This window comes from Cenococcum geophilum (genome assembly GCF_001692895.1).
Source record: "Cenococcum geophilum 1.58 unplaced genomic scaffold K441scaffold_62, whole genome shotgun sequence".
Lineage (NCBI taxonomy): Eukaryota > Fungi > Ascomycota > Dothideomycetes > Gloniales > Gloniaceae > Cenococcum > Cenococcum geophilum.
This window is the reverse complement of record NW_027137620.1, coordinates 811526-836625: the sequence shown is the minus strand read 5'-3', so window position 1 is coordinate 836625 and position 25100 is coordinate 811526. Positions and strand designations below refer to the sequence as shown.

Sequence of the window (25100 nt, the reverse complement as noted above, 5' to 3'; positions counted from 1 at the left end):
TCTTAAAACTTATCTACTTATTATAGAGCTCCGTCAGCAGCGCGATGCCTTATCTAAAAAAACTAAAGAACTATACGGTACTTTTAAAAATGTATAGGCACTTAGGAGTAAAGAGTATAAATTATATACATAAGCTGCATTAGAATTAGAAAAACAAAAGAAGGCCTTAAAAAGGGGGAAACGGAAGGAAACATGGCTTAAATTTTTTAACAAAATCGAGACCGAAGATTTAAGGCGACAGCTTACGCTATTAGCTATCGGTCTACGCGAGGAAAAGTAGAAACTAGAACTAGTAGAGCATAGTCCCGAACAAAAACGCGTTATTCAGCTCTTATGTAAACGTCTAACTAATCTTACAACATAAGAAAATTTTTAATATCGAATTAACGCAATTAAAGCCTTGCTTAATCTATGCCGGGTACTAGAACCTACAGTTAAGCGTAAGGTCATCCGTGATCGTAATTAGGGTATCCTTCCTACTCTAAAGCCAAGTCTAGAGCTAACGGTTAAACCTAAACTAGGCCCTATAAAGATTATAAATCAATAGTATCTCTTCTGCGCCTATAAGCTGGGAGTATATACCCTTTTCTATTACCTATATAAAGTAAGGGAACATATCGAGAGGTAATATCTTCGTTTTTTCAAACAGAATGAACCAATCCTATATTTAGACCTATATTGCCACTTATCGGGAATAATACTCTTTAGATATAAGCATTTCAAAAACCATGTATTTATAGAGTATGGCGCTTCTCTACTAACTTATACCCTATAGTCCGTTACTCTTAGTTTTTTTCTTTTTCTTGTGGTATTATAGGAGGTCATATTCGTCCTATTTAGGAATTAGTAAAGTATATCCGGGATAGATACAGTTCGCCAATAGTTAGCGGTCGTTAGCTACAAATAACCCACTAAAGCACCTCTTTATAAGTAACTCTACTAGAGGAGGCGGGTTAAGCGGCCGTTCAACTAACTATATTATTAAAATAAAATACCTTGCACGAATTATTCAGGACTAGAATTTCTTTACAGCATAGTGTACTACCCCAAAATTTCTTTCAAAGTCAACCCATATAGCGCCAAGAATAGCTTCAACTATTAAAGCAAGTGCAGTTTTTAGCTCCTCGCCTTTTTGCAAGGGATTTTCCTTTAAATATATTCTTAGATTCCAATCCTTCGCTATTCTATACAATTTTTCGTTTATACCAATGTCCCTTACTAGTTTATCTCCACTTTTTATATTTTGTTAGAAACACATTACCTATCTTATTATATCTATACCTATATCTGTTTTACTTAGGTACTATTTATTAAGTATATAAAGGCGTAGAACGGCATCACTAAGTAGTGCGAGACGTTTGTTTCCTTCCGTTAGCCCTTTAATATTAGATCGTAATTTAAAAGCACCTGCTGTAAGAAAAACCTAGCCTAGCAAAGCCAAGTTTTTAAAGTAATAGTTAATTCTATCTTATAATAAGTCATAGTTCGACATTACTACTTTCTGCCAAAGGATATAGGGTAAGTAGGTTATAAAAATCCGCAACTTGCATATATATAACGGGAAACGTAACATGCTGTCAATCGGAAGACTAAAAGATAAAAAAGAATAATAACTCTGCCTCATTGCAAGAGGCTCTAGAGCCTCACTATATACACTAAATAGGTGATAAAGACTAATATTAATACTGACGTTGATTTGAAACTGTTACCTTATTGCTACTTAATCGACATTACTAATAGGTAATAAAAAGGTAATAGAAATAGTATAAAGTTATAAGGTAATAAGCAACTAGAACAGGAATAGGATAATTATTAAAATCCGACTAAGTCCTAGCCACGTGTGGTAGATTTAGCTTAAGTACCCCATAATACCCCGCTTTAAAAGCGGATTAACTCCCGGCTCTAAAGCTAAGAAACGGTGTTATATGCTAATGTTCTTTTAAAGGGGTTTGTGACATAGATATAGGGGTATGTCATGCCATAAGTTAGGCTGTATTGCGAAGTTCAATAGTCGTAAGAACTAGTTAGGGTTAGGGAATTTCGGTGCTCTTAAGTTAACTCAGTAACTCCGCCACACTAAACAACCTTTGCTTATTATTATAGCCGAGTTTAGCATACAAGACCAATGGAAGGGCCTGTGGTTAGTAATGTTAGTAAATACGGCGGTGCTTATTCGCCATAACGCTAAGCTTATTACCGTTATTAGTCCCAACGCTAACCACAGCCCACTTTCTCTACTTATACTTTCTCTATTTACTAACCTTAAAAAGTCGACCCCTACTTATTAAGATGTGTCCGCTAAGGCGACCGCTAAGAGATCTGCTTATAGGTGGGGCAAAATCCCAGCCGTATAAGAACCCGACTTTACAACATACTATAAAAGGTTGAGAATTAGCATTCCTTAACTACTAAAGATTAAAAAATATGTACTCTTATACTGTCTACCTGCCCCTTCTACCAAATAAGAGTTTAAAATCTTGATCGTCAAATCGAGCCTACCCCGGCCTAGTGCCACTAAGCTTTATAGAGTCTACTATTAAGGTTCTAACTTCATAAATACCCATACGGATCCCTCGGTTATGGTTCGCTATCCTTATCTTTATAGCAGCCGATAGTAAAGCCGGTAGTAGCCTTACACATAATTTTAGGATCGGTTTTCTATAGATATTCTATTAGGATGCTTAGTCTCCTACATAAAGCAACTTATAAATTTTAACAAAAGACAAAACCAGCCTAATAGAGTTCGGCTTTCATTTTCGCCTCTTTAATGCCTAGACAGAGCACTAAATGACCAATGATAGCTTTTTTGATGCTCTTTAACTCGTTAGCTTTATACCACTTCTCGCATTAGTCCACTGCCTTATACCTTTCACTTAATGCACTGGAAATGGCTTTAAAAAGGAAACTTGGAAGAGAAGACAAACATATAACCCAAAAGTATTAACATTAGAAAGGACAGAAAGTAGAGGATTTTGTACGTCTTTAACTCGTTAGGCTTTTAAAGGCCTAGTTATACAACTATCTTGCTTTCTAAGGATTAAGTATTATAAATGGAAACACAACCTACAAGTAGCTAGGAGGAAAAAGGATGTTTGGGATATAAAGAGATATCTTCTATACCAGTTCCACGCCTCGCCACACTATATAATGGAGCGCAGAATTTAGTTAGTGTGATATTCTGCTAGTTCGAATCAAGTAAAGATAAGAGTGTTAGCGATATCAGGTGTCGGTAATAATAATAGCATAGGATTAAGTGGCCGAGTTATATACTAGCGCTATACAGTTATAGGAAATTGGAGTTGTCTATAGGCGCCAGCATATAAGGAGCCGTGCCTATTATTCCTGTAATAAATAATACACGCGTTTTATAATATCTCTTTATAATACCTTTATAATACGTAGAAGTCCATTCTCTTAAACCGTCTATTCGTGTCAAGTATAATATATAGCTGCTACATAAATATAACGAAGTGGTAATGTTAGCAGAATTTCATTACGAGGCTGATAAACGGAGCAGATCCTTTAAAGGTTGTTATATAGTAGAGAACGTAGGTATCTAAGCTGTTTGCGGGCGGTAGACTCTAGGGGGTAGGCGGAATAATTACTGGAGTAACATTCATTCCCAGCGTTAGTGATTTTGTAGTTTGTAAGACTGTAATAAAACACAGTATATATAATGCAATTAGCAAGCATAAGCGCGGACGGTACTCTTCTGTCTAATGTTATTAGGGTTTTAAGTTAGGCGGAATTACAGACACTATCGCCCCGCTATATAGTAAGCACGTAACCCCATTATTTAATTCCTAACGCCGGTAAGAGAGGAATAAGATTATAATCTAGGAGCGGAGCGAATTATGTTATGCTGCGAGGTAGCAAGGTTTAGCTATATATAGCTAAAGACGAAAAGTTACGAGTTTAATCCTATTCTTAGACGTATTTAAAGCTTTTAAAAAGGACACGTTGCCAATAGTAAGGCCGGTTCGGGCGCCTATAGCTAGGTATACAACACTTAACCAAATTTAGTTTAGCGGACCTTAGTTAAGAGCGAAGGAAAACTTCTAACAGCGCCCTAAGGCAGAGGCCGGTTTCGCTAACAACTATAGCTGTCCCTAAAAAGTATTTAATAAAATAGAAAACTTTACCCAAATCTCAAAATTTCTAGGATTATGTTGCCTGAGAAATTTGAGGGACATTAAAATAAGGTATAGTGGTGATATTGTGGTTTTCTTATCTACTGCAACTCGCTTCCATATAAGAGCCTCCCACATTAAAATATCGTCTTTGTATATAAATTCGAATATAAATCAAATATAATCGTATGCGCATACTTTATTAACTCTATTTCTTTACTATAAGCCTAAGGCTTCCTCCTACTATATTCGGCAGATCTGCGTCGCCTTATACTATAGCTAGGCAGGGTGTAGCTAGTAAGGGGGGAGGCTCGTCGGATAATTAAGTACGGCATTCGCCTATCGCGCCCTTATTACACCGTCCTTTTAGCTCAATAGGATCGCAATTTAAGTAGGCGATACCTGTTAAGACTTAGTAATAAAGAGGCTAGTAAGAAATAGAGTTTTATATATTTTAAGTAAAAAAAGTACTGCGCATACAATTATATACGATTTATATTCGAATTTGTATACAAAGACGACATTTTAATATAGGAGGCTCTTATCCGGAAGCAAGTTGCGGTAGATAAGAAAACTACAATATCCAATGGGGCACCCAAAACTGTAGCGACCCTATACTGCTAACTTTTTCTCCTTGACCAGCTCCTTTGTGTAGATAGGTTCTTTCTTATAGGCCTATTTTTTCTAAAGGCGGACCTTTTTATCCCTAAAAGTTATCTGTTTGTTCCCCCCTAATTATTAAGAGGTTAAGTTTAAAGTTAATAAGCTCCCGTGCTCTTAGTAAATATATTCTTCTAGTAATCTATTTAGACTGGCGTTAAATTCACTCTAATCCTCTAGTCTAAATATAAGTTACCTATATAGGCTAATCCGCCATTTTATATCTAATTGGCGCGAGTGTAAATCGCTCTGTTCTTTTATACTATTAACCCTAAATATTTTATCAGCCCTCTATACCTATCTAGTAAGCTCCTTAAGGTAGATAAAAGTAATTTCTATTATTTTACCTTCGCATTTATCCCGGTCCCCATCGCGCATAGGGATCCCTTAGTTACTAGATCGCCTTCTAAACTCAAATCTATAAGATTTAGTTTAGTTATTGCTCTAAAATTTACACTAAGCTAAATTTTAGTATCTTTAATGGTTAAAATAAGTTTTAGCCTTTTTAATCTTGCGAATAAAGTTTCTAAATATATTAAGGCCGTGGAGGTAATAGAGGAATTGCCTAGGTGGAACCTCCGGGTGATTTACTATAGTTTAAATAGAAAAGTCATTAAAAAGTTTATAATAATCGGCGAGGATAATTTAATTATAAATATCTTTAAGAATATTAATACTTAAGATACGGTAGATTGTATTATAGGAATAGAGCGGCAAAGAGCAGGATATATAATAATATTAATTAGAGAAAGAGTACGAAAGTAGGTACTAAAGCGTTTAGCACTAAAGGAAAAGGTAGAGATACTAAGAAGGATTAAAGACTATTAGGAAGAGTTAGAATGTTAATAGCTAGATAGGATTTTTAAGGAATATGTTAAGGTCAAGAGATTTCCAGAGCATTACCTAAAAATAATAAAGAAATGCGTAGTGTATAAGGAAGGGTATTCATTAGGGGAGTTAGTACTAACAGCAGACTACTAAAAGCATAGCTTTTATAACAGATGCCGTTAGAAGGATAGAGTATACCTAAAGTATAAGGAGGAGGAAAGCAACCGTGGCTTAGAACAGTAGCTTTTATCCGCTAATACCTTAGCCCTCTATCTTCTGCTAGGTGCTAGTTTTAATCTTTATCTCTTATATATATAAGAGAGTATATTATATAAATAAATAGTATTATTAAAGTAAGCGTATATATAATTATCACTTAAAGGGAAATTATCCATAAACCATTACAAGCGTTCGGATATTGTTGGCTAAAACAGTATATAACGCCGCTAATAACTAAATGTTCCGACTTTAGCTTAACACTCTAAGGACTTAAAAGGAGGGGAAAACTAGCCCACTCCTGCCATTCCTTAAAAAGCACTCTTAACCATTAAAAATGTCTATACTTTATCTAACCATCGAATTAATTCTCATAATAGCGGAGTATCTTAAACGCGTATGCGACGTCAATGCTCTCGTCATTACAGGTCGTCACTTCTACTATATATTAAATAATGAGCTTTACAAACGCGACAGCAGCTCCGCAATGTACTAGGCAGCAAAGTTCGGGCAGGCTAGCACCGCTTAGAAGGCTGTTTTATTTATTAACGTTAACGACCTTATTAAGCCCTTACTGTTGGCCGCGGAGGAAGGCTATATAGATGTAGTTCGCCTGCTACTGGAACGGGGCGCGCCTATTAACACGCTAAGAGAAGGCAAAAGCGTGCTCTTAGAACTTTCGTGGAGAAGTAACGCAGAAATCGTTAAACTATTGCTTAAGTATAGGGCCGAAGTCAAGCCTGCCAATAGACGCATCCCACTAAACGCAGCCATTTCCTATGGCTAAAAAGAGATTATATATATACTATGGGATGCTAGAGCACGACCAGACCCCTTTATACAAGAGGCAGCTATATATAACCCGGTTAAGATTACTTTTATTTAACTATTACTTAAAAAAGGCGTCATTCTTCGCAAAGAGGACTTTAAGCCACTTCATTTCGGCTCGCGACTTCGCCCAAAATAGAAAAAGGCTATTATAAACCTACTACGCCGCGAACAAATAAAAAGAGTTAGTAAGTGCTAGGTCGAGCTAGATTCCCGGGCTTTACTTATAGCATATACGTAGTTTCGAGATTCGTATTACTAGTATTCTAAAAATCACAACTATAAAGCTAGCAAGAAGTTAAGGATAGAAGTATAGCTATATTGCCACAGCCTCTTTACTAAAGAGCGAGACAAGGGTACCTGCGATTTATTAGGAAGGACTAATATAACTCCTAAAGTTCAATAGATCGACTCTCGGCCAATAATATTAACTTAAATTAGCTTGCTATTAACAAAGACTGCTTATACCATATATATATTATTATATAACCGGTGAATTTAGTTTAGTAGTTGTTTAGGTGGATATAAAAAACCTAAAAGCTACCTAAATGCTACATTATAATAGCTATTGCTACCTTTTCGGCGAGGATATAGGGATAGGGTATAAACTTCGATCTATTTTACATCTCTCTTAAATAAAGTACACTTTTATACTTAGCTAGGCGATATAACAGCTCCCTATACTTACAAGCGGGCCTCCTAATTATTTTGTTACTCTTAGTTAACCTTTGTAGTACACCCTTCCAAAGCTCCGCAAGTTAATATCTATAAAGCCTAAAATCCCCAAAAGAGTATGTAGTTTTTAATCCTTCTCTTAAAGTCTTCTTAAACTTTTATAAGCTTCTTAATAAAGCTTAGTATCCTTATTTATAGAAAATTTCTTCCATCTAAATCTAGCCCTCCTATACTTTCTCCCATTCTAACTATATCTTAGGTCTTAAAGCTTCTAGGTCAAGCTGATTACTATATCGCAACCGCCCAGCTCTGTCTAGAGTAGTAGTTTTCTTTACCTCCCTAGGAGACTTCTGGTGTGTAGGAGACTTCTAGCGTATAGAAGATTCCGTAAAAGGGATAGGAGCGTCAAAGTCCTCTTTAATAAGGATTAGATGATCTACGTAATTATCAGCATATATACGGTATTCTCTTTTCACCTCTTCTTATATTTTAGTATACCTTTAGAAGATCTAAATAAACCTTAATAGTCGTTCCTAAGGTTTTGCTCTAAATTTAGGTATTACTGCTAGACAAGTTTACCTAGCTGCTTATAATCTTCTATATCTATTTACTCCTCTTTTATAGACTTTAGTTAGTATTTATTAGGGCTAACGTAGAAGAGCGTGCGTTATATTACCTTCGTTAGAGTAAACTTCCATAGTATTAGTGCAAGTATATAGCTCAGTCGTGTTTTCAGAGCCAAAACCTTCTGCAGGCACGTGCCATCTAAACTCCTTTATTATTTGGCCAGCCATTATTATAGAAGTATTTGCCGTTTTAGAGAAGTAGCTAGAGTAGTAGAAGATCTGTTCAAATTGGGTATTATATACTTAAACGTCCTCTGGCATGATTTCGTCAATAAAAGGTTTAGGGTTAAGAGAATCGGTTATAGCCAAGCCTTGCCCGCCACTAATTAAGAAATGCTTTAGGTGGGATATAGGGGACTTACTTACAAGCTCCGTAGCCGCTGGGCCATTAGTAGTAAATATTACAGAAATTACGTAAGTCTCTCTACTTAGAGTTTCGTCGGCTTTAGATCCTATAAAGGTATCTTTAAACGCAAAAGGAACAGGACTAGCAGAATTAAGTACGGAATCTGCCTATGCTAACTTTAAACGAGTGGCTTCGGAGATGGAGAAATGCTTAGGAGGATATTCGAAGTTGGAATAATCCATTGCTAATATATACGGTAGGTTTATTTAAAAGGAGGTAGGGTTGTCTAAGAAGGGAGATAGGTTTATCTAAGAAGTGTAAACGCCAGGGTTTAAATACCACTCCTCACTATCCTATATAACGTGGGTTTCCGCTTAAAAACGGGGCAGTATTAGGGGACGTTCTTAACTAAGGATTTCTACTCCGTGTTGCTAAGCCCCTAATCTAACTATATAAGATAAACTTAGCCCGGGTAGTTCCTAAGCCCAGATAAAACACTCCGTGCTATCTACCTATACAGTAAAGCCTTTAGAGCCCTTAGTATAAGCCAATTAACTACTCCCACTGCTGTCCATTATACTGTATAAGGTATATCCCAAATCGCTAAGGCTTTAAGGCCTCGCGCTAGCTTTCGTTCCCCCTATAATAGTAGCACCTTTATATATAGTTCCGCTTAGCTAATTTATAAGCCTTAGCTGTAGAAGTTACTTTAGGTCATTTAAACTAAAGGCCGTATAACCTTTTCCCTCAAGGTAGTAAACATTCTAGGTTAAGGGATGCAGATATACACCGCCCAATATAACACTCACACGCAACGGTCTATCTTAGGTACTGCGCCTCTAGGGTATAGCAAGGGCACGCATTATATAAACCCTTCTCCGGTTCGGTAGGGTAGGGGCTACTATAACGTAGCTACGAGGCGTATTGTTAATGCGGCGATGTCGGGGCCTTAAAGATGGGATTATATATAAAGGTATAGTCTGCCTATATGCTGTAAGTAATAGAAGGTAGTAAAAAGGTTTTATAACTTGACCTAACTTATATATTATTTCTTAGGTAAACTCTATCCTTTACTTAGTTATTAGAGTTTGGGTATTAACCGTATGCTTATAGCTACGCTAAACAACTAAGGACATAGGCGTGGAGTAAATTTTAGTATTAAAATAGGCTAAAATAGGGGCGCGGAGATATCGGCGCAAGGGAAGTACCAGCGTAATTACAGTGCTAGTAATAGTAAGGGGTCTCCTTTGCTCTTTTTAGTTAAGCGATCCTAAGAAGTCTCTTACCCATAGCTTCTACCATTAGATTTTAAAATAATCACACCGCGATTATAAAAGCAATGTTATCGCAGCCTTCACAACCATACAAACTAAAAGAGGCTTAAACTATTACCGCAATGATGTTTTTTCTAGTATGCGTTAGATACTAGCAAAACTACTTCCTTACAAAACCTTTAGTAAAGTGTAGGTTTACGCGCCGCGCTAGGTTATAAAAGAAGTCCTAGGAATAGAGGCCAGTTAAAAAGGGGATTAATATAGGAGACGCTTATATTTATATTATAGGCTATATTAACTGCGGTTATAATAGAGGAAGACTTATACGCAAGGGAGGCTTGGTGGAGCGTTAATTACCCTTTCTATACTTTAGGGGTCCGTAGCGTACTATACCTTCTCACCGGGAATTGCGCCGGAGAACTAGATATATATATTTAAATAAAGCGGTCCTGGTTACATAAGTAGCTAGTCTAGCATAAGGATATTCTATCGTGGCTCAGCTAGCAGCGCTAGCATTATAAGTTTAGAAGTTACCACCAGTACCTATAAGAGGGTCAGGATATATAAGCTAGTGGATAAACAATATAGTAACCGCTGGTAGGGGGTGGTTTCTACAAGAGGATGAGCCCTTAAGATATTATTATACTTATTAGGCCTATACGCAACAAGAAAGTATATATAATTAAAATCCACGGTTTAATTTAGGGCTCCACATACGCTATATCCTAATTACGGATTATATCGGTTCTTGTTCGCTAGACAGCTAAATTTAAAGCCTAAACTAGGTAATATCGGCCCTAAGCTAGATTTTTTAGCTATTGATTTATTAAGGGGGGTAGAGGCTGCAAATAACCGCCTTACTAGCCGCACCTATATTACCGTATTGGAATACTCAAAAGACATAGGGTAATATAAACCATTATCTTCAATGTAACCATTATATGGAGGCATAGCAAGGTTAAATATGGATAGAGAGGGGATTAAGCCCCATCTATAGTCGCATCTTAACGCATTTATAATACAACAGTTATATTATTAAGTTAGTGTATTGGCTCAGCCTTCAAGCCTCAGCTTTCTAGGCGGAGCTAAGTAAAGCCCATATTTAGCTCTTCTACAAGTTATATAAGAAGAGCAGGACATATAATTAACGGTAAGTAATTTAAAGGTAAAGGTAGGGGATAGTACGTTATATTTAACCGAGGTATACCTTATTTCCAACTCTTTAATAGGGTACTACTAACATTGCTAGGCTATACCGTTTATCCTAAAGCCTAAAGGCTTAGATAATGCCTTTAACGCAGCAAAGTAGGTACGTCAATAGTGGTTTCTAAGTGGCTTTATTATTCGCTGGCCTACTAATATAAATAGAGTATCTTATTAGCCACAGAATGCAAAAATAATTTAGGGTGTAATAGTCCTAGTACGGAAGAAAATAATAGCGTAGTAAAGCCGCCTAAACGTACTTTATCTTAACACTACTATTTATTAGAGTCCTTAGACTCTGGCTAGGGTATAAACTATACCTAAACAAAAAATCGAGAGCCTTAAAAGAAGCCGGAATGAGACTTTAGAGTACATAGGTAAACGATATTAGAGAGGCTGAAAATGAAATCACGGAATATAAGCGGAAAAGGATGCAGACGAGCTGCCTTTTAGTATTTAGCCTTAGAGTTATTATAATATATTATTTATTTGTAGAAGACGCTTTATATATAGAATTAGAGTTAAACAGTTTGCACCTTTATAGTATTTATATCCCTACCGATAATTTAGTCAGTAGGTGCTTTAATCTCCACAGCAAACCAAAATTATATTACTAAGTTCGGACCACCTCTCGCATATTACTACCTCTCGCACACTTTTTCTTACCAAAAAATACTAAAATAAAGGTGCGCTAAGCCGCTCCCTACCTGCAACACCCTAAACATATAGTCAGTGCTTCTCACACACCCTAAGACCTAGCATAGGAAGTAGGTATGCTATATATTAGGATACTTACAATGCTTTACGTTTAATAAGCCAATTAGCGGATTTTAAGCTCCCTTATTGTTAAGTAGTGTAAAATAGACGTCGACCCCTTATGGCTGTATTTCTTACTAAGCTATAATAGATATATAGGGACGTCTTATGTTACAGAGCTTATTTCAGCGTTTTATATTTTCTAAGTGTAATACTTTTGTTTATAGACACGCACAAGCAAAGCCATAGATATGCTTTAGATTTTAGGCAGAAATAGCCTATCTAGCAAGCAACTAGTATAGCTATACCGCAATACCAGTAACCCAGAAGCCAACAGCGCCCGCCATCCAAATTTATATTTACAGTGTAGCTATTTTCCTTAGGCGTACTTATAACATTAACTTAAACGTTAGCTTTCTGTAATTATTCACTATAAGCCCACAATTTCGCATTTATGCGTCTTAAAGCTCAGGTAGGCGCAGCAACCAATAATAAGCCAGAACATTACTTTAGTCCTTAGAGCCACCTTCGTCCCTATAGGTATAAGGTCCAAGATATAATGCGCTCGAAAACGACTAGCCTTGCTATACCGTCCTTCTAATAAAAGGTTAGGCCTAGTGTAATCGTCATTTTAAGGAAATAAAGTCTTTAAATGCAAACTAAAAGCAAGCTTAGTAGGAAGCCGATAATATCAAAGGGCCCCTTAATTTTGACTCCGCTAACCAGAAAGTAGATAAGTTGCGTTTAGTTATTAATCTAAAAAGGCAGATTAGTGTACGCTTCTATAAAACTAGTAGTAATACCACTAACTGTATTTAGTAGATTATAAAACTAGAATAAGATATACGGGCCTTTACTAACCAGAGTTTGGGTAGGTTTTATACTATAAGCATAGCAAAGCCTAATTAGGTACTTCCTTTCTAATATTATACCTAGGGCCGAGCCTTACCAAAACCAACCTTCTAAAGACAAAGATAGTAACGCTAACTACTCTCTAAAGCATCCCCAATAATAGCACTGTTATAGTTTTAAAGGATTTCTACACGGGCTTCTGCGCAAGCACCGTCTATCAGCTTTATAAAATCGTACTAGACCTTAACGACTCTCCACTAGAGTATAGCGCTGTAAGTCTAGATCTAAGACCTCTGACGTCTAAGGATAGTAGTACTAATATACTGCGTAGCTAGTTTCGAATCATAGTATTTAATAAAAGTAACCCTAAGGTGCTTAAGCAGGCAACTAGAGCAGTAAGCATTAATAAATTCCTAAAAGGTCTCCACGCTAGCCAGGTAGAGACTTATATTAACTTCTTTAAGAAGGCATGGCGTCCGTATACTCTTTAATATCTTAGGGTCGCCATCTGGGCACAAACGCTTGCCGCTCTCAAATTCAAGAATGCGAGAATCCTAGGCGGCGTTATTCTATCTAACACAGAAGGCCTAAAAATGACTAAGCCGTACTAGGACATACTCTATTAATGGCTCCCAAAGCTCCTTACTCCTTAGACTCTTCTAACTATCTACAAAAGCTTTAAAGATTATAGCTCTATTTACAAGCTATTAATAATAGGATTATATAATAAATATTAGTGCGACCTGGAAAGCCTTTTACTTAAATATACTGCTGTAGTATATCTCGGTTTTATACCTTCTAATAAGGTTGACTACAAGAGCTTCCTACTTTCCATAAACCTAAAGGATGGTTTGGTTTCGTAAGTCTAGTATCAAAACTACATAATAGGACAGATAGCTATAGGTAATTTATTAACCCATCAGCTTCTAGATAAATTACAAAAGCGACCCGACCGCCTATTACTTATTATCTACAAAAGAACTAACGCCGATAATACGGTCTATCCGTCTAAAGACGATGCCCCTATTAGGCGGCGCCGTTTAGCGAAGACGGAGGAGGAACTTAAGAACGTTAAGTGGACAACTAAGGTTACTTTAAAAGATATAAAAAATACTCTAAGGAAAGACTTAATATATAATCCGCTAGTAGTAGACTTTTGGCAATTTATTATCATCGATAAGCAACCTGGCTTGCCGTTCTCACTTTTTAATATCATCTAGGACGCTTTGCTAATGCTTATTAGCGACCCCTCCCTAAGGCAACTAGCTAGAAGAGTTATTTAAGACGTAATACCACCTACGGTTTAGGAGATATTTTAGGAGGAAATAACCCTACAGAATACCTTTGATTTGGGATACCTACCCCCTTAGGATATCAAATATAAGGGAAACAGATTTAGGTCTTAGGACTTAGATAAAGGATTGCTTGCAAGTCGCTAATCCGAATTCAAGAAGTCTTATACTAGAGATAAAGATCGGTTCATTATATGCGTCGTTCAGGATATAGAAAAAAGAGGTATAATTAGTCTTGATCCGGAATGCGGACCTGCCTAGACTCGGCTATTAGTTATTTAAGGTATAGATAGAGGCCTTAACCTATACTTCCTATATAACTTTGGAGAAAAATTACTAGAGTTATTAGAGTCCACAACATCCTATAGAGCACTCCCTCCACCTAATTATCTCGTTAAATTTGCGGAAACCTTTAAAGAGAAGCATCTAAATACGTTTATAGCCAAGGGTTCTATTCAGACCCACTACTATACTTGGCCTATACCGGCTATCGAACGACTAGGGAAGGCCAGGCTTAATTTCGGCACCTGGTAAGGACACGTCTATTATTAGGGATCTATGCCGTTTAATAGACCTTAGTCGGAGCGAATATAGCAGTACTATGTCTACTGCTATATAAACGCAAAATACCCCTTTATAATATTCTACCTTATAAGCTTCGTTATTTATACCACTAATAAGACTAATATTTAAGATGCAATGGCTGCCATTTTAGATAAAGCGGATACGCATAGCTAGAAGCTCACAATTCCACCCCCCTATAATTGGACTTCGGATATCTAGAGTTTAAATTTAGATAGAACTTTTTATGGAATTAGACCTATATAGTGGTGTATTTACGGCGGCTTCGTTTTAAGCGTTTAACGATAAAATAATGCAAAATTGTTAAAAAAAAATTCATAGACAGGACATACACGGCACGTAGGTCGCGTACCACGCATATCGCATATTAACGTACTATAAGGGTTATAGGGAGTTTAGGATATATTTAAGCACACACAATCCTTACCTAGATATCTTCTTTCCTTTATAGTTAATCTAGTATTTATTAAACAATAAAACACACATTATTTATTGTGAATTATTACTATATAACCTCTTACCCACTAACCCGGAACGCCCTCGCTATAAGTTAGTTAGGCTTAACTGTATAACACTGGCCGGTTTAGTAACGGTTTATAATGCCACCAAAGTGCAACCAATAACGAAACTATGCCTAGGGATACTAATAATAGGATGGACCCGCGACTAAATAAGGGAATTGGCGGACAAGGTAAGTACTATTAGGGAAAATCTAAGACAACCTAAACAGTCGACTATAAAGTTTCTATGTGGGGATGCACCTTCGTCAAATATTAAGTTAATGGCATTATAGAGACCTCTTCGGCCTCCTATAGCTATAGTTATTCAAACTATAGGTCTCTGCGAACTACTTATATATTAACTTACTTTAGAATAAAGTCGTAGACAAGATAATTCTTAAATTTAAGACCGGTGGGGGAACTAGGAACGTTACTAAAACAATATTATTATAGACTTAATATATTAAGGAATGTGGTAAATATAAATTACCTTTCTACCTTTGGTTTAATAATAAAGTAAGGCTTACAAATATTACTATACAAAGTGCAGAATAGAGTACTCCTAAGCAGAATTAAGCAGTATCCCCTATTTCCATTCTAATATCCAAGCCTAGTAAGTAAGCGTTAGAGTATACAGAGTGTAATATATAGTAAGGGAAAGCGCAAATAATATAGAATATAGTTGCGTTTACTATATAAAGGATAACGAGGAATAAGTTCTTTCTGCCAACCCAAACCTACCTATATAGTATTTGTAAATTAAAGAAAATAAACGCTAAAATGCACTAATAGCAAAATGTAAGCACTATGCTAATAATTAAGCAACCCGCGATTGTCTTATAAAGGAGTCTAGCTAAGGCGTAATTTAGGTAATTAAGGTGATCAAAAGAATAGGAAATTGGCAGGCTAGCTAATAATTTAGAAACTTAAAAAGGAAGTAGTTCACAACTTATATAGTTTGTATAATTTATACAAAAGTATTTTATTCCAACCGTTATATTCCGAGAAACTTGGTAATTATACTTTAGAGGTAAAAACTAAATATAAGTATTAGTAATTAAAGGCACCTAGTTAGACTTATTTATACTAACCTATAAAGTAAAAGCTCCGGCCTTTTCTCTTCTCTTATCCGTAACTATTGCCAAGACAATTCCTATCAATCCTATTCCGGCGCATACTATAGCGATATACGCTGCTTTTAAGCACATTATATCTAGCTGCATCTTTTAGAAGTAGTTAGTTTTGGTAAGTAGCTAAGAATATAATAGACGCTAGTAGATTTAGGAAGCGTAAGTACTATAAGGTTGACATAATATATAGCGTGACTTTTAATATAAAAGAAAGGTAATAAGTAGAATAAAAAAAGCGAGTAGGGGCACGCAAGGAAGGCTAAATTTAGGTAAGCCGGCACCTAGTTTATTAATATAGTCCTTAGTTTTACTAAGCTAACTTTATAAGCTAGTTTTATATCGTTTCTAAAGGAAGACCGCTAGAGGTGCTAATAATCGCTTAACTAATAGCTGGTGTAGCCAAGGTGGATGACGCAGGTGAGGTAGATAGTATAGATAAGGTAGATAATACGGGTAAGGTAAATAACATAGGTAAAGCCGATAAGGCTAAGTAAGTTATTAACGTTAACTAAACGCTAAGGAGTAGTATTAGCTAGTAGGACGAGGATAAGAACGAGGAAGAAGAATGTATAATATAACGTAGGACAGTAATAAGCAGGATGGAGACAAGGATATCCAATACTACCCCATTATTACCTTCGAAGGCTATACCGTACTTAAAACAGTTAATAATAGTAAAATCTGTCCTAACGCTTTCTAGTCTAATACGACCATTAGGGAATTTTACTTAAGTAATCTGTCTTTTGTCCTTTCCTACACTACTTAGGGTTTTTTCCTTTTTGCGTTCTTGTTCTTCTTCTAGCTCTTTAGATATCGGTGGTTTAAAATAATAAAATTCCTATAATCTCTTAACCCCTTTCACTACAAGAAAGGATACGCTCCCCTTAACCCCATTTCGCTATTCCTCTACTCCTAGTTATGGATATTCGTTAAAATCGGCGTCCCCGTTCTTATTCTCCTCTCTTTAGCCTCCTTTCTACACCCTTCCGCCAAGGATGCCGTAACGTAGTATCTCGCCATATATAGGCATATTCCTAGCATCGTCCACTATATATATATTAAGAGGGATTCGGATTCTACGATTAATATACACTTTGCGTACTTCCTATCCCTATACGCCTCGGTTATATACATTAAGCCATCTAAGATCTACCTCTATACCGACTATAACTAAACCAAGATTAAGTCCGCTATCGAAACGGGGAATATATAAACTTGTAAGGTCTTTACTACCTTTCTAAACCTCCTCTAAATCAATTACGTCCGGGTCCCGCAGTTTATAGGCCCTAATATAATAAAGCCTATTAAAGCCATCTAGTACAAGTTAGACGTGCTACGCTAGGAAGAGGTCTTTAAGATTGGCGGCATCTATATAGACTAGGACGTTGTGCCGCTTAAGTCCCTAACTCTACTATAGAACGCGGGGTTTGCCTTTATTATTGGATAATAGTACGGCAGCGCAGAGGAGGACGGTACCATTAACGGCATGATTAACAACGGAGTTTTCTTAATAAAGCTAAATAGCGCCTTAATAAGACTCATAGTGCGCGAGCAGATAGCTACGTTTAACGGCGCCTGGGAATTCAATTTACAACTACTAACGTAAATTACCGGGCGCCTTGTCAGTATTCTAAATAAAGTCCTTATCCTAGACCGGAACGTATTCGCGCCAACGCACTAGTTCTAGGATAGTAAGGACGCCCTTTTTAGGACATATAGTACCGCATCTCCCGAGCCTATTACTACTAATTCAACGGATCCTATTATCTACTATAATACTATCGTCAAGAACCGAAGAACGTGGAAGGACTAGGAGATGGATTTTAGTGCTATATATCTGCTATATGCTTTTAGACAGGGGTAGCACAATAAATAGATTACGCCTAAGAAGATTCTAAGTCGGATAAGCAATTATAGAGTTGCGACTTGGCCGATTGTTAAGAAGATAGTAGTAGATAGGTTAGTAGCGGGAATAGAGAATAGCGACTGATTAATTTCCTTTATATACTTATATAGTCTACCAGTCTACGGAATTTCCTTTCTTTTTCCTTTCGTAATTAAGAGCATTATATCAATTCTCTTGCGACCCCCGCGTATATAAACGCGTCCCCTCCTTAGCTTAGTATCTTTAATAGTTGCAATCCACAAGCTTTATCTTAGAGGCATTTATACATACCGTCACAGCACCCCGCCAAAAATTAAACAATATTATATCATTATTGGCTCGCTTATAGCCACTCAATAAAGAAGCTAATAGGGAGGGGGGCAGCCCGTTTATAATAACCCCTAGGCTACTAGCAAACCCTAGCTTATTAAACTCTACTTAGGTTTATAAAGGCACCGGATAAGCAGAACATATCATTATTAGGAGGATACGGTTAGTACTAATATTAAGTTCCCTCATTAAAGGCGGCTATATAGAACTTATAATAAAGTTTCTTAAATAGGTTCCTGTATATAGCGTATTAAATGCTAATAATTTTTTATTAAATCCTAGATAAGGCCAAATTGGCTAGCCCTGTAACTGGAAATCAAACTATTAATAAGTGTATAAAAGACTAGGCCTTTTATTAGTATTTAATATTAATATAAGGCCGTATTGGAATTGATATTAAAGCCGAATTTAGTATTGAAAGTTTACTATCAAAGAAGGACGATACAAAAGCTACGGCATATTAGGATGGATGCAGGAAGCGCTAGATAGAACGGTACTAGTAGAGCCTAAGAACTTTATATTTTAAGGCTATATATAGTATATAACTAATACATAAGATAAATAGAGTACACGAAATTTTGTTGCTAATAAATGCGCACTTTATATAATCTAGGAAGGAAGAAGGATTAGAAGTAGTAGCAGAGTATAAAACTAGAAGCTTAAGTGGACCTATAACTATACCTACGTTCTTATATACCGCTTAAAGCCTAACGTTTCAGAAGGCCTGGGTTTATCCACAGCCAGTAATATGTAAAATTTGGCGTATTAGTGCAACCAGTACTTCCGTTAAGATAATAGTAACTATGTATAAAAGAACGGCACGATAAGTCATTTATAGACAACTGATCTTTATCCGCAGACCAAGTATTAAAGTTAAGGGTAACGGAAATATCTAGCTGCTCCTGGCCTTAAAGACCGTAATAGATAAGCATAAAACTCTGGGATATATAAAAATTTAAAACGTTATAAGAGAAAAAGTTGTTATCAAATTCTGTCCAAGCCATATCCCCTTGACAGTTAGGCTCTGTCTAAGCATAGAGTCTAATTGGGCTATAAACATCCTATACAGAGTTAGTAAAAGAGGTTTCAAATCCTAAGGAATTTCGTGCCCGTCGTTTAGTGGTTATTATTTTGCGTTTAGTATAGTGTAGACTTGCGGCTCCTAGAGCTCCAAGTGCAAACGGACTAATTAGGTATAATAGTCTTATATTAAAATAGAAGTGTTAACTGGAAATCCTAGGTTAGGAACAAACTCATATATAGATTAATTTACGCGGAAAATGAGGCTATATATATACGGTAGATGAGTTATAGGCACCCCTAATCTAACCCTAATATAGTAGTAATCAGCACTAGGTCGATAGGAAGTTTCTTTAGTTTAATAAAGCTGGTAATTAGAAAAGCTTCCTTTATATTATAAGAATTAATAACTCTAAAAGAAAAAAAATACTATATAATTAATTTTGTAGATCTACAAGTAGTGCTATACTTTTAGGCTCATTTAACCATAATCTTCCTTATATAACATCACATAATACAACCTTATCTACCTTTACCTCATCTACCTTATCCACCCTATCTATCTTTAAGCCATCGTCTACTATACTATTTGCATCTGCCCCATACACTAGCGGCACGCTTCGGCGCCCTATTACCAATCCCCTTCTCCTTAGCTTAGTATCTTTGTATTATAAGGGCCTAATAAATCTAAGGGTTAGCATACTAAAAAGCGGAGCCACCTTAAATAAGTCCTTTTTTTCTAAAGCTAGGCTTCCTAGCTTTCATAGTAGGGATATTCTCCTTAAGACTTAGACGTGTTACAGTAATGGCACCAGCTAGTTTTGGAGTTGTAGTATTATACTAGCCTCGCTAAGTGATAATTATAAACATAGTATCTACTTCTAAAAATTATTAAAGCGATAATTTATATCTTAGTAAAGGACTAAAGCTAAGCCCTTTTAGAACTTATATCTCAGCTCTATACTCCGCTAGCGACTTAGTCAATTGAGGCACGAGTATAGCAGGAAGGACGTACGCAAGCCTATATAATTAGATTGTCTATTAACGAGGATCTAAAGCTAGAGAAAGGAAAGGAGAAGAATAGCAGCGCCGCTTAAAGTTTTATATAATCCTCTAGTTACGTAACCGCAATCTACCGCAATCTACCGTTTTCTGCTAGTACTATAATATACTTAACAGTTTCATGCTTAATAAGATATAGTAATACAAATTATAATAATATAAAGGCCACTAAACTAATAAAAAGAAGTGTATAATTGGACAAAAGGTATTTCGAATAAATTCTAAGATTGTTTAGTTTAGGTATAGTCTTAATCTCTAGAGACTCTAGATTTGGCACAATATTATCGTTTAGTTTAGGTATAGTCTAAATCTCTAGATACTTACCAGACTTAGCACGGATCTTTATATCCGCATAGAAAAATTCCACGCTTATATCCTTGTTTTAGGTATAGAATATAATACGTTGTTTATATATAGAGCTATCTAACTAGAGTGCCGACGGTTAATAAGCTCTCGTAATCAGCCAATTATAGAGTCCCTTTGGAATTCGGACCGCTGAGAGTTGGTCAAAATCTTAGTCATTATTCCATTGCTTTAAGAGGATATAAAGCATATCTAGATTTCTTTTGCTATACATTAGAGAGAATATTATAAAAATATTTGTAGGGCGTTAACGTACTCGGCTGTATTCCCTTAAAAGGCATATTTAATAAGAAGTGCTAGCTTATCGCCCGGAATGTAGAGTGAGAAGACTCCATAAATGGTTTTCTTTTTCTTCTAGACTTTAATAACGGATTCTGAATTGGACTTGTCGATGGGCACTGCGGTAAAAGTCCTAGGGGCTTTAGGACTATTAGGTATAAGGCAAATATATACTACTTTATTATACGCTACTATGCCAGACTAAGGGGTTATAGTTTAAACTAGGCTAGTATTATCCGCAATAGCATCTATCTTAAGTATTAGAAACTTTAGGGTTTAGAAGCTGTGTTTTAAAAAGAAAGCGTAGACTAGAAGTTACGAAGTTGCTAGAGGTGCGTAGATTGAAAGCTTAAAGGGTTCCGTAGCTAAGAGACTCTAGCTATATAGTTTAGAGGCTAGGGCTATACAGGGAGCAGTTAGAGGGCAAGTATAATATCCGGAAGCGGATATCCGCAGCAGGATATATATATTCTGGGTTAAGTGGTATAGGGCTAAAGATTGTGGGTCTTAGAGGCGTTCAAATTATGTAAGTATATCCTGAAATAGCCCAAAGACGTAGGATATACACTTACTACGGCCTTAACTGCAGCTAGATATTACATTCTGCCTATATCTCTTCGGTAAGAGCGAAGGCAATATAGACCTAAAATCTCCTAGAGCTAAGGCAGACTTATTAGCTTTTAAGCCATAGAAAGAAATCTAACACGATTTGGTATAGGCAGCCCTAAGATGTGGATATATCGCAGGATAAGCCCCTTTATACGGACATAGTCCTTTAGATTAAACTATAAGGCGCCTACGCTTTTAGTAAAGTCTCACTAAGGCAGGCTTAGCCCGAAACTACTTTAGCTAAGCTACCCTAGGGACAATAAAGCGCTTCGGGAATGTGACTATATAAAAATATCCTAAAAAAGTATATAGACAGAGCTATTCCCATCGTCTCTTTCTCTTTTAAAGGTATAGCAATACGATATATTACCTTATGTTATAGTCGGTTATAGGCTATAGAAAGCCTATAATAGTGGAATAGGGTTATAATAATAGAAAAGAAGTAAATGGATAACGTGGAGGAAATTCGTAGACTTTAGATTGCGTATAAAATGCAATTTATTAGATATCCCCTTAAATACTAGCATAGGGCTATATAACCAAGTCTAAGCAAATATATCCGCTCTAGTCTTAGGACCATTTATAGGTTTTAAGGGAGCCTTTACTACTTAATAAGGTAAAGCTAGGCATAATAGTTAGATCTTAAGAAGCTAGTAAACGGACTATATTAGGCAGTAATAGCAGATTATATTTATAGTAATCTTTTTAGACTGGGTTAAAGTTAAAGTAGAGTAGAGTAGAGTGGACTACTAGCCTTAATAGGTAAGTGTTAATCCTATTTAGGAATAAGTTAAACTATAAGTAGAGTAAATTCGAGCTCAAATCCACTCCACTTTAGTTAAAAAAGATCACTAGAGGGGAATAAGGGAAGGAGAGGTTATATTACCATTTAATATATAAATAAATGTAATGCTTTATATCCTAAAATAATATTTTTACTATCTATCTAAAAATACCGGTCTTAAACTGGAGCAAAATATCATATAGGCATCTATATAGGATCTATTATAAAAAATCCATTTACTATAGGAGTTCTATATATAATAAATACCCCATTGCTTATATATTAAGAGGAGCCTAAAAATTAAAATATAAATAAGCCTTTTCTTAAGTAAAATGCGGTATAAAAAGGAGTTATTTTAGGTCTGCTATACCTTGCTTAATATTCACCTGCTTTTCCCTAGGCTTACGCCTTTGCTAGATACTATTTAACTGCATTATAATTACAAGGCTATTTAAAATTATAAGAATAATCTCAATAATAGTGAGGGCGGGTAGCGATGCGCTATAATAGTTATTTTTACGGGTTATTAATATGGCCACTCTAATAAGGAGTTTATGGCTATGTCTATTAGTTAATTTAGCCATAAGCTAAGAAATATGCCTTACTTTGGTTTTTCGAGAATTTAGCGCAGTTTAGCAGCTCTATATATAGTAGTAGGTAGCAATCGGATTTGCGTAGATAAAGTTTAAAAAACATTAGCAGCTAATAGAAGTATATAAGGTAACTTTTATATCTAGGGTTTAATAGGATATCTTAGCCGTCACATAAGATATTAGTAGGGATAGGTAGATTAGGTAGATTAGGTGGATTAGGTAGATTAGGTGGGTGACTAGGTATAAATTAGGTGGATTAAGGGGATAACGGACTAAGTAGGTCAGTATAAGGTCCATAGTTATAGGGCTATAGTAATAGTTAGATTTACGCCACTCTTTTAAGTGTGTAGGAGAGATGTGTGGGGCCTAGAGTGCCTTATATTCTAAAACTCTCTTCTTTCTAGGCCGACTTTAGCATCTAAGCCTTCCATTCCGAGGCAGATTTCCATATCTCCTTACTAAGAAGAGGCCTATAAAGTAAGTACACTACGCTCTTATAGAAGAAACCATCGTAAACTATTTTGTTTTATACAGAACTAATAGGCAAGACTCTTATCTAAGTTATCTTTCGCAAACTTGCCTTATATCCAAGTTATCCCCAAACTTCTAATCCATCACTACGCCCTTAATCGCCATAACTCCTATCAAAATCCCCGCCGAACTGGCTATAATCCTAATCATTTTAAGTCCTATCGGAATTCCCGCTAACTCTACGCCTACCGCCCCAAGCATTACGACTCCTACTAAAAAATCCGCTAAACCTATTGTTATGGATAAGCACCCTAACTTTATCGTCTATTAGCCACCAACTATACCGTCTATACGTACTATTACTGGAAAATCTATCTTCCTTACTAGTAGCATTAAAAGTGGTAAAGTAATAAAATGGTAAAAGGATATTATAGAGCTCCTTAAGCCGTATAGAATCACAGTTCTAAACCTATAGCGTAATGACTAGGATAGTTTTCTACCGCAAGATAAACTTAACGGAGAAGTATAGAGGCAAATCAAATAGGAGTCCAACGGCTTAGAGCGCGCTATAGTAATTGCCATATTCTTCAATCTAAACACTATATTGCCGATATCCTTACTAAAGCTTGGCGAGTACGCAAAGGATAGAAAGTTAGTAGTTTGTTATCCGAAGGGATATTTTAGGTAGGCCAATATACAGTTTACTTATCAGAAATATAGGGTAAAGTAAGTAGAGACGCTAGAGGAGCTAGCTAATGAGGTAATCGAGAAGGTAGGGAGCGGTAAGGGGTGTAGCAATTACAATGACAAATAAGTCTCCTATTTTGATTATTTGCAAGTCCTAGTGTCTAAGTAATGCTAGAGGTGACCTATCTCGCTTAGACTGCTAGAGGGTTATAAATTATAGTTATTACACGGGCTTAGAATATGTCTATTTATAGTAGTGATCTTTTATAGTTTCGAATAAAATTGTATTTGTTTAGAAAAATGACTCGCACCTTAATACCACTACTCTATTTCTATTATTGTCACTCTTTCTTAGTTAACGTTTCTAGAACCATTTACTCGTATTCGGCTAAAGGATATAACTTTTATAATTAGAAAAAGGTGATAAGTTTCTATTTAAGGTTAGAGCAAGGAGGCAGGCATTTTCTTATAGCTATTAAGTTTTAAAAGTAATAGGTGCTAAAAAAAAGGCGGTCTCTACTTATATAAAGCCCGAACTATACGCGCGAATTTATCCATATCTTACCATCAGTTAGACTTAGTATGGCCTTTACTAAAGAAATGCAAAACTAATTGCCAGAAGAGGATGAAACGGATATAGCTATTAAAGGCTAGCGACTATTTGGTTTAACTAAATATAGTTTAACTAAATAATACCTGATCAAATACGGCTCAGAAAAGGCCCCAATCTATAGGCTTGTCTCGTTTACAAATATACCTCAAGAATTGCTAGCAGACTATAATGATCCGGCTAAGGAAGATATCAGCGATCCAAAAAACAGCTACTGTGAGAAAATAAATAACGGGAAATCATACCTCACTATACGGAATCTTGGCGCTATAATAGGAATTGCGTAGTCCGCTAGAAGAGGAAGAGGGGAACCTAATAATATTAACCCTAAGAAGTTAGGCGTTTATCTAAAAAATATATTTATCTTAGTAAGATAGATAATAGAGGGTACTAAAGAGGGTACTAGAGAACAAAAATGGGAGAGTGCTATATCTCTAGCTAAGCTCTGGCGGTATAATAAGGATATCTAGATATGTTTATATTTATGCGCTTAAGAAGCTAAGAGTAGG

General features: G+C 36.1%; 2 protein-coding genes across 2 annotated transcripts; one reads left to right on the top strand and one right to left on the bottom strand.

The window, feature by feature from the left end:
- Positions 1 to 1015: 1015 nt before the first annotated feature.
- K441DRAFT_586515 (uncharacterized protein) lies at positions 1016 to 1420 on the bottom strand (the record flags this gene model as incomplete). Its single annotated transcript, XM_067644632.1, has 2 exons — positions 1016 to 1232; positions 1305 to 1420. Coding segments are annotated over 2 exons (333 nt in total), but the record flags the coding sequence as incomplete, so codon positions are not given.
- Positions 1421 to 16922: 15502 nt separating this feature from the next.
- On the top strand, positions 16923 to 17072 carry K441DRAFT_586517 (uncharacterized protein; the record flags this gene model as incomplete). The annotated part of the gene is made up of 1 exon (XM_067644633.1): positions 16923 to 17072. A coding segment is annotated over one exon (150 nt), but the record flags the coding sequence as incomplete, so codon positions are not given.
- Positions 17073 to 25100: the final 8028 nt, after the last annotated feature.